Raw genomic sequence first — 10,708 nt, 5'->3', positions numbered from 1 at the left:
CATCCATTAAAAAAAAATCGAATCTATTGTGTTCTATAAAAATTTCTATGTAATAAAATGTTACCTGTTTACCCTAGTACTTACTAGGATTTGAAATCTCGCAATATGTTCCTTCCAGGTGGCAATTTACGGTAAATTTATAATTACAACGGGATTTCGCCACCAGTGAGGTATGATTTTTTTTAATGGATGACAATGGAATGGTAAATTAGTTAATTACATTGTGAGGAATTCAACACAAAATATACACGGTTTCCAGGGTAATCCGCATGGAAGTCAACCTGATAGAGTGTATTGCTAGTAATGAGGCTGATAAAGCTCTTACTAGATAAAGCATTACTAACAATCCCTTTTCCCCTGTGACAAACTTTTTCTAATGGGTGAAAATGGAATCGTAATCCTACCCTGGCTATCTGTACATGTTGGTGGGGCACCACATGGAGGTCGACATGGTAGACTATTTTTTTAATAGATGATAATGGAATGATAACACCACCTGCGCTATCGGTATACACCGGCGGGGCCCCAGTGAAGGATGATAGATGAGGATGAAGCAGGTTAGTTAGCCCATCGTGACGAATTCAACAAGAATTGTTCACGATGGTTTCCAGGGAAAACCGCGTGGAGGTCGACCTGATAGACTATATTGCTAGTAATAGGGCTGTTAGTCTCTATTATTAACAATTTCTTACCTCCTACGTTATACGGCTTAGGTTATAAGTAAGAAGGTCAGGTAAAAGAAGTCTTGGGAATCAACCCAATTTTCAAATTCGGTGCATACCTAGATAAAGCATGATTTTTCCTATTTTGAACCTATTGTACTGAAATTAAAGATTTCCAAAAAGAACATCTGTCTATTAAAATTATACTTTTAACAATTGTATTGACGGATAATTTAATAAATTAAAATGAGAACTAATAATAGAAGATGGAACCATTACAAGATTAGATTCGCATTTAGTTAAATAATAAAGTTACGCCTACAATAATAACTATTATATAGATAACCGAAACCATAAATAAAAGTTTTATGAAAATGACCCTGAGGGACGCGAGAAAGTTCAAGGTTACAACTACAAACAACATTTCCCCTCTGCTAATATTAATATATATGGCGGGTAGTAGGTATAGCTAAAGTTGGTTCCTAATATAGACTTAATATAATGTGCTTATAGATTACTAGAGGTACCTTATATTTCTTACTTTTCTACTTACTGGGCGAAATACGCAGTAAATTATTCATAATTAGTGTAATATAATTATTGTAGGTTATGTGTATTAAGATTTTCTTTTTTTTCTCATTTATTGTGACTTTGGCGAAAGCCATCAGCCAAAAAGTAACAATTACAAGGTAACAATATAAAAGTACAAGACAAATTACAAAAATTATTATAGTTATAAATTAATTATAATATACTAAGAATGTAAGATAAGTAGAAAAGTATAAGTTACAATTACATATTTAAATTTCACCAATTGTTGAAGTAATATAATTAAAAATTTCTTGGTACAAAATGATATGTTTTAGTAGATCCTGCACTGAAGTAGGAATATTTTGACATTTTAATAAATATTGACATTGACTAATAAAAAGTAACCGTTGAAGTGAGAATTTAGGACAAATAAAAAAAATATGATCCAAATCAGAAAAAATGTTTTGGCAGTATTTACAGATAGAATTATCCAATAAATTAATACGTTGCAAATGTGCAGGAAATTTACAATGACCTATCCGCAATCTACTTAATGTACTATAATATTGTCTACCAAGAAAAACATTAGATTTTTCAAACCAAACCCTCGTTGAAGGCTCAGGCGGTGTATTAAGAAGAACAAGAGAAATATGTAAGCATGTTACAAAATTCCACAGATAAAATAACAAAGGATAAATAAAAAAAAAAATAGTCACTATGACGGAAATCTCCTTTCTAAACTTTCTATTGGACGTCGTCACTTGACGTAATAAAAAATATTTGTAAGAAATGTATTTTGTAAAGAAATTTTGCACTCTAAAGTGGCTAGGTTAATTATCATATTTATTGATATAATTCTTTTGTATATATATATATTTTTTTTATTTTATTATCTTGATGTGTCAAAGTGTTGGCATAGGTACAAATGTTAGTTATATTAATATATTTCCAGTGACAACTTTTAAACAACATAGGACGAATACATACCTAAGAACTACGCTAAGAACAAGGAATTACATAGAAGGAATGATAAAATAAAAACTGTAAATCAAATTATTAATCAATGACAAATTTTATATTACTAGATTATATATTCGTCACGGTTTATGTAGAAAGTATGCAAGCATATTTGAATTTGATAGGGTAATACCAAAGGATACAAAATCTTATACAGCCGTATAACATTTTTTATATACTAACCTGCTATGAATTGACAAAAATAGCAACTGATGGTGTATCTTTTATCCTCTTTTTACTAATTACAATTAGTAATTAAGGAGAAAGGTAGCAATCATATGATTTACAGTTTATATTTTATCATTCCTCTATGCAAATCTTTGTTCTTAATCTTAGATACATACTAGTTCTGTGGTACTAATTAAAAAAAAAAAGACTATAAATGTTACCATTTATAAAATCTCAAACAAATGGGGAAAGCCAAAAATAAATATAGTTAGCACCATTATTCGTTAAAACCTTCTTTTTCTACCTTCATTAATATAATAATTAATATTGAACTGACCGGTATTATAAAATATTTCAATGATAAATTAATAGGCACCAACAGTATCTATATAGATAATAATAATTAATAATATAAATGTTATGTCAGAATAATTGTCTGAATGGTTCAATCAAAATTATAATAAAACATTTGTATCGAGTATTTAATAATTATTATCCACTTCTGAAAATAAAAGAAATTTATTATTATTTTTAAAGGAACATTACAGCTATAATAACTTTTTAATTAAATACATAGTTAACAGAAATTGAATAATATTAATAATAATTAACAATAATAGTTTGTGTACTTCGTGTCATTTTGTTAAAAAAATCTAGTTAAGTGGTAAATAGGGTATGAAAAAATTATAAGCTGGCAACATCGACTCTTCCTTTTTCTCCGAGTATTGTTGGAGACACGTGCGTCATTTACGCCGAAATTTATAAAATAAGTAAAAATGAGTGAAGGCACCGCGACAATTCGCACGCGCAAATTTATGACCAACAGGTAAACAAGCAAACCATTTATTTCAAAATGTGAACGTGTAAATATTGATGTGAAACTCCATGCACCTCGCCATGACAGGTTAAGTGGTAACGTTTTGTAAAATTTTCAGATTGTTGGCGCGCAAGCAGATGGTTTGCGATGTTCTCCATCCAGGAAAACCTACCGTCAGCAAGACTGAGATCAGAGAGAAGCTGGCCAAAATGTACAAGGTGACACCTGATGTAGTTTTTGTATTCGGTTTCAAGACCAACTTCGGTGGTGGCAAGTCTACAGGATTCGCGCTTATCTATGATACCTTGGACTTGGCCAAGAAGTTCGAGCCCAAACACAGACTAGCACGCCACGGTTTATACGAAAAGAAGCGGCCTACACGCAAACAGCGCAAAGAACGTAAGAACAGGATGAAGAAGGTACGTGGTACCAAGAAATCGAAAGTGGGCGCGGCCGCCAAAAAGTAATGTGACAGTTTAGGGCTGTAAGTAAATAAAAACCCAAAAAAACTAATTTTGTTTTTGTATTTCACCTGTTGACAGTTTGAGGTTAGACTTAGTGAAATTTTCATTGGATTTCAGTTATTCAGCATTTATTTACAATCTATGCCATGGTGTTTAGTCAGTATTACAAAAATGCCTTAATATACCTTGTGCTATTTCATGAGTGACAATTTTTACCTGAATGAACTGTATTGACACCTAATTAGAAAGATGGAAATAATTATTTATTGCTTAATTTCACACATAATAACAAAAAAACACTTTACAATAAACAAAAAAGAAAAAGCACTATAAATGGTGTCACTCAGCTATATGCTATTTTCTTGTGAACACAATGCTAATAGATATATAATATTTACTGTTTCCTCTAATAAATTACAATTGTAAACTTATTATAAATATAAACAATAACAAAAAATAATCAAAATGAGAAAACTTTATCGGTAAAAGCGATCTCTTCCAGGCAACCTTTAGATGGAGAGGAGTAATTATAAACACTTTGATCAGAGGCATGATGAAATTCTATTATTTTGATGTTCAGTGTATGTATGTATTACCGTAATTGATACCTACTTTCTTTTAATCAAATGTTGAATCCATAACTTACATTCAATAAATAAATTATGATTCTAACCTATCCCCCACACTATACTCTTTTTAGTAATGCAATCTTGAGAGAAAGGCCATAATTTTCATCAGAACAATGTTGGATAGTCAGTGAAACAATTTATATCCTTGTTAATCGCAAACAAGCTGACTGCCCACCTGATGGAAAGTGATAACCATCGCTTATAGACATGAACAGCAAGTACCATAAAGATAACGGAGTATACAGTTTTTTAAATTAATGGAAAGGTATCTTCACCTGCACTATCAGTATACACCTGCAAGGCACCAGTGGGAAGATAAGTGAAAATGGAAGAGCATACCACTTAGCTCATCGTGATAAATAAACCTGGAATTCAGCATTCATTCAGGACAATGGATTCCAGGGCGAACCACATGGAGGTTGATTTGATGGGGTATATTGCTAATAATGGGACTGGTAGTCTGCATTACTAACAGTCAAGAGTATACTGTTACCCATGATACCCTTAATGCATTGCTATTCCTTAAGCCTAATGTGTTATGGCTCTATGCCCTTCTCTCTTCGAACTGAAATGGCCGTTCACATAATTGCTTCTGGCAAAAATTCAAAATCATATTATATAGAATTATCAAAATAAGTTACAATTCAGAATCTCTATTCAGGACCTCACATGTTAATTGTTGGGGCCAAATGTGAGGTATCATTTTTCTAAAATTGAAATTTCAATTTATCATGCAATATCCTTATTTTAAGGATAATATGAACTAATTTTCTAATATTAGAATTACTTTAGTTTTTGAATTAATGATAATGAAATGGTAACCCCGTCTGCGCTATCTGTAAGCACCAGTACCAGGATGAAATAGGTCAGTTGGCTCATGACGAATTCATCATTATACACTGACGGTATATCGTTAGCGCATGCAGGGATATCACTTCTTTATCAACTATTAAAAAAATACTCCATTATAGATTATTACCCTACTGATTGTTAGGGACAAGTTTAAAAAAAATGCATTAACATAATTATAGTTTAATAAATGTTTAATTGTAAATTTAATTGTTAATTTTATGACAATAAAGTAATTTAAAGTATAACACAAGTAGTAGAATGAATTGACTATTACTTTATTCTTAAAATTAACTATAATTCTTGCAATTGCTTCACATAACTAGGCACAACTCCGGATCTCATTTTTGGCCGATTGTGAGCTTTTCGTTCATGACGCCGAATCATCTTCCTGAAAAGATAATACATTTATTTATACCTTGATATTATCCTCTTATATCCCAAACAAGACCAAAAAAGTTAGAATAGGTTCTCTTATGAAATGAGAACATTTAATTATAGTTTACAAATAGTCGTAAATCACATTTGTGATACCAAAAAAAAGTAGTAAATATTTTTGTCATTCATCATCATATCAGCCGTTAATTGTTCACTAGGCTTCCCCCGAAGGGGGGTCGCCAGTAGTTGGCATGCTTGATAGACGGATTGGCAACTGCAGTCAGGCCTTTGGTGATGTTTTAAAAGAGACACTGCTGCTCAATCTTCGACCATCATGTTCCCTTAGACGTTCTTACTACACCCACGGGGAAGGAAAGACTGCTTCTTTCTACACACGTCTATTTCTTATTAATAAAATAGAAAAAAATATTTACAACTTTTTCATACATTTAAAAAGTTTTATGAGGTATGTATTGTTAGTGATCACAACACTAACTCACCGTGTCGAAAATGCCTTCCCACATGATAGACAAGTGAAGGGCTTCGCGTTGCTGTGCTGACTCGCCATGTGATTTCGAAGTCCCTGCAGCAAGAATAAATATACAATTTATTAGTCATGTGCATCTACTATAGTTAAAAGATATAAGTGGCTCAAACATTTTAGCCTTACATAAATTTACAGGGTTCTATATGAAAAAGGTATAGAGGCCCCTTATTGTGCGACTTTGTGTGTCTGTCTGTCACAGCCCTGTTTCGGTAAATTATTTATGCTAGAATATCAATTTCAAATTGAAGTAGATTTAAACAATATATTGTCGGCTCTCACATTGCAATGGAAATAGTTATAAATATAATGTGATTTTATTTATTTCGAAGTTAAAAAAAATTCAAAATGGAATGGAATAGTCCAAGTGGAGAATAGTGAAGTGGCTTCATTTGTTATTTTATTTTTTACTGCATAATTTCTAACGTATGATCGAAAATGTAATAAGTCATCATTCCCCTCTCTTATCTCCAAAAAATAAAAAAAAATACGAATTAAAATATCAATAAGGATATAACATCAGTAGAACCCTAAATAATATTTAGAATTTTTCGTATATTTCTACTGGTATCAAGTAAAAATTACTGCACCAAATTGGATACAGTTTTTACAGTTGTATTCCTGAAATTCGAACTTGAAACCAAATAGATATATTTTATCTAAAAATTGTTTATTTCATTGATTTTCTTACTGAATTAGCAAAAAGCTAAGCATAGTTCTAGTTCTACTGTTTAATTCCTAAGTCGTTATTAAATTACATTTGAAGTTATCTATACTAGGTTATAGGTAGCAATGTTATTTTTGGGAACAATTACTGTTAAGAAACGATCCATCACTAACCTCCTTAAACTTGAACCCCTTCTGGCACAAGTGGCAGTGGTAGGCCGGTGGAAAGTGGCTGCGCCTGTGTGACGCCAAATTGGACGAGTTGGGGAAGGTGGCAGGGCAGTGTGGGCACCGCACTGGACGGTCACCTGTATGCGACCGCTGATGTACGATTAGAGCGTACTTAGTGCGGGCACGGTATGGACAACTAGTACAGGGGTAGTGGAGCTCGCCGGTGTGGATTAATCTGGAAATAAAATATTATAAAACTAGCTGACCCAGCAAACATTGTTTTGCTCCTTACCGCCACTTATTTTATTTTTAATGGGTGATAATGAAATGGCAACGCTGCCTATGCTAATGGTATACACTGGGGGGAAAGGAATTGTCAGTAATGGAGACTGAGAATGTCATTGCTAGAAATGTACCCAACCAGGTCGACCTTCACGCGGTTCCCCCTGGAAATTATCATGGTTAATTCCTGATGGATTCATCATGATGGGCTAACTGGCCTGTTTTCATTCTCATCGATCACCCTTCACTGGTGCCCCGCCAGCATATTCCGCTAGCGCAGGCGGGGTTACCATTCCATTTTCACACATAAAAAAAAATGGTATACACTAGCAGGGCACCAGTAAGGGATGACAGGCGAGAATGGAAAGACAGGTCAATTAGCCCATTGTGATTAATACACCTGGGATTCAGCACGATGGCTTCCAGGAGGGACAACGTAAAGGTCAACTTGACAGGATATATTGCTAGCAATGTGACTAGTAGTCCGCATTGCTAATAATCCATTCCCCCACCGCCACCTATTAGGTCTATTTTCTTGTCAGTATAAATAATGAATGTGTCCACAAACAAAATTGTCACAAATTTGTAAGTATATCCTTCCAGATAAAAAAAATTGCAAATTTCAGATAAAAACTGTTTGTGACTGACAGAATTATGAGGTAACAAAAATAAAAAACATACAACAGAATTGAGAACTTCTTCATTTTGAAGTCGATTGAAAAGTATCATCAACGAAAATTCTACATATTTAGTAGACTTTTTTTGTAGAAGCTTATTTAAGGACTCACAATCAATTGGTTTATACACTAGCTATCTTCGAAAACAGAGCACGTTAGTAGATAAGGGATTTTATGTGTACCTTCATTATAATGAGATGAGCCAACTGGTACATTTAACTCAGTTTTAGTAAAATATATAAATAGTTAATTTTTATACTAAAGGATAACACGCTACAGACCTATGCCTCTTCAAACATGTGACCGTCTTGACTTCTACACCACATGTTTCACAAACATAGCATTTTACTTTTCGACATGTTTCCAATTGTTCATGCTCCATAAATTCTTCCTGAAAAAGTCCAAGTATGGTCATCATGGTCTGTCATCTATGGTCTAAACATACATTGTTTAAATGACTTAAAAGATTTTAAGTAACACCAAGAATGGTTTACATGAACATGACATTTTATTTGGATTTGAGTAAGTATGTATAATTATTTTCCTCAATAATTCAATTTTCATACATGATTCTGAAATATCCGCTTACATCTGCTACAAATCCATTCTCTCGAGATGTGTGTGCCACTTTCTATAAAATAACCACCATGGTGTTTCTGGACCGTTTGTCTCTCCTGCTCGCTTGTAGTTTCGGACACTAGAAACAAATGTGACAAGTTATTTTGCTACCTTCGTGATACAATGGTGAATATATACACCAGAGGGAGACTTTGTACAAAAGTCGATTGTTTGGGTATCTCTGTCCCATTCGTGTTTCTACCGTGAAGCAGTTGTGTTTGCATGTTTCGGTTTGAAGGGTGGGATATGGCGTGAATTTACAGGGTACAGAGGAATAACATCTGAGTCCTCAGGAATGATAATGCATGGGGGGTATCATGGGCGAAACAGTATACTCTGTTATGTCCATGTTACCATTTTCCAACAGGTGGGCCGTCAGCTTGATTGCCATTTTAAGTTGTATCAAAAAATATATATGTAACTTCTTGTAAATTCTTTTTTGTTTTTATTGAGTTGTTGATTAAAGATATTATTATTTGTCTATAAATGCCTGTTTATATGTACTGATTTTTTTATTGGTATATATCTATGACAATTTCATATCATATTAACCATTATCTATCTTCTAATGAATATAAGTAACTCCCATAAATTGGGGGGCTTTGCTAACAGTTACCATGCTTGGCAGGCACGTCAGAAACTACAGTTGTTTTGGTGATGTCTTGAAAAAACACTGCTGTCCATCCCACAACCCTTAAGTTGCTATAGTCACTTCTTATGACACCCAAAGGAGGTGTAGCCTATAAAATATTGATGATATAATATAGGTAACTATGAAGAAATCTAAGAATATCATACCCATTTCCAATTCCTGTTCTAATCTCCATTGAGTGATTTCTGCTATCTGTTTTAATTCTACAGCACTGTTAACAACTGTTGCACAGGATTTGCAAATGTGCTGCGGCTTACCATCTTTGTCAGATATCTATAAGTTGATATAAGGAGGGAAAAATATATTTATTTTATTGAACACTTTATTACACTAATATTACATGAATGGAGGGAAAGGGATTGTTAGTAATGGAGACTGAGAATCCCATTGCTAGCAATATACCCAACCAGGTTGACCTCCTCGCGGTTCTACCTGGAAAATATCATGGTTAATTCCTGATGGATTCATCATGATGGGCTAACTAGCCTGTTTTCATTCTCATCTATCACCCTACACTGGTGCTCCGCCAGCGTATCCCGTTAGGGCAAGCGGGGTTACTATACCATTTTCACCCATCAAAATATTACATGAATAATTGATGGACATTTAGTAGGCATAATGTAATATGAGAGGCAGTCTTATTGCTAAACAATCTATAGCTAGTAGGAGAAATTAATGAAAGGATCACCATCATCCTATCAATAATTTAACAACTGCTGAACATAGGCCTCCCTTATAAATTAAGGGACTTTGCCAATGGTTGGCACGTTCGGCAGACGAGTTGATAACTGCAGTTAGGCTTTGGTGATGTTTTAACAGTAATGCTAGTGTCCATCTCTCGATTCTTGTTCCCTTAGTCGTCTCTTACTAAATGCATGGGAAAGGAAGCAGTGGCTCATTCTTTGCTAGGACCACACGGCGAAAGTATAGTTTATACAAAATATTAAGTATCTGTAATCTCACCTCTATTCCCAATATGCATTTAATGTTATTAGCAATATTGGTGTCTGGGTTACTTTCAAAAATCGGAAGCAATCCAGGTTTCAGGCACAACCTGCACGTTTTATCTGGAATTTGTTGATCTATAATGCCTTTTAATGGCCTGTAATAGTAAAAAATGTAGTAAAAAACAGTGTTGAATAGAATTACAATATTTTTATAAGACAGATCACATACTTAATCATTTTGTCCTTCTTTTCCGTGTTATCGTATCTCAACCATTTATTTTTCTCGAATTCTGCTTTGTCCAATTTTACGGACAGTAATTTATGTGCTAAAATTAATGTAGTCATCTTAAGTTTTAAAGTCTGTTTTATGGCCTACCGTAAAACAAGTTAAAATACATGTAGGTAGGTAATTTTGTCGCGGAAAGAATTATTTTAAATCATAGACGCTACAATAATTGTCAGTTTATTTATAAAATATAAAAATCTTAACAAAATACACTAAAATCAAAATTCAAAACAAACAAAAATTATACATAAAATTGTCACTTTCCTTTGACAATTGATTGACATTAGGTTGACAGTTTTATTTTTTATTTTACGGTAAAATAAAAAAGCTAAGTCTATACTTTACTACTA

General features: G+C 33.3%; 2 protein-coding genes across 2 annotated transcripts; one reads left to right on the top strand and one right to left on the bottom strand.

Annotated features, from left to right (window-relative positions):
• The first annotated feature begins 3,046 nt into the window (after window positions 1–3,046).
• On the top strand, window positions 3,047–3,708 carry LOC113511466 (40S ribosomal protein S24). The gene is made up of 2 exons (XM_026895091.3): window positions 3,047–3,204; window positions 3,314–3,708. The coding sequence occupies exons 1-2, from the start codon at window positions 3,155–3,157 to the stop codon at window positions 3,660–3,662; spliced, it is 399 nt and encodes a 132-aa protein (XP_026750892.1). The 5' UTR covers window positions 3,047–3,154; the 3' UTR covers window positions 3,663–3,708.
• Window positions 3,709–5,344: 1,636 nt separating this feature from the next.
• LOC113511469 (zinc finger protein 679-like) lies at window positions 5,345–10,628 on the bottom strand. Its single transcript, XM_026895092.3, has 8 exons — window positions 10,302–10,628; window positions 10,089–10,227; window positions 9,272–9,398; window positions 8,422–8,552; window positions 8,137–8,246; window positions 6,900–7,131; window positions 6,016–6,098; window positions 5,345–5,528 (listed from the first exon to the last, which is right to left on the bottom strand). The coding sequence occupies exons 1-8, from the start codon at window positions 10,415–10,417 to the stop codon at window positions 5,432–5,434; spliced, it is 1,035 nt and encodes a 344-aa protein (XP_026750893.2). The 5' UTR covers window positions 10,418–10,628; the 3' UTR covers window positions 5,345–5,431.
• Window positions 10,629–10,708: the final 80 nt, after the last annotated feature.

The sequence above is a fragment of the Galleria mellonella genome, unplaced genomic scaffold (genome assembly GCF_026898425.1).
Source record: "Galleria mellonella isolate WM207_F2 unplaced genomic scaffold, CSIRO_AGI_GalMel_v1 utg116, whole genome shotgun sequence".
Taxonomy (NCBI): Eukaryota; Metazoa; Arthropoda; class Insecta; order Lepidoptera; family Pyralidae; genus Galleria; species Galleria mellonella.
Note: the sequence above shows the minus strand (reverse complement) of the source record. Positions and strands in the feature narration are given on the sequence as shown.

Bases quoted from the DNA above. Each gene is read 5' to 3' on its own strand.
- LOC113511466 (XM_026895091.3), top strand. From the start codon at position 3,155: ATGAGTGAAGGCACCGCGACAATTCGCACGCGCAAATTTATGACCAAC. The intron at 3,205-3,313 runs GTAAACAAGCAA...TAAAATTTTCAG, and splicing joins CGCAAATTTATGACCAACAG to ATTGTTGGCGCGCAAGCAGA.
- LOC113511469 (XM_026895092.3), bottom strand. From the start codon at position 10,417: ATGACTACATTAATTTTAGCACATAAATTACTGTCCGTAAAATTGGAC. The intron at 9,399-10,088 runs GTGAGATTACAG...ATCAACTTATAG, and splicing joins AATGCATATTGGGAATAGAG to ATATCTGACAAAGATGGTAA. The intron at 5,529-6,015 runs GTGAGTTAGTGT...TTATCTTTTCAG, and splicing joins GGGAAGGCATTTTCGACACG to GAAGATGATTCGGCGTCATG.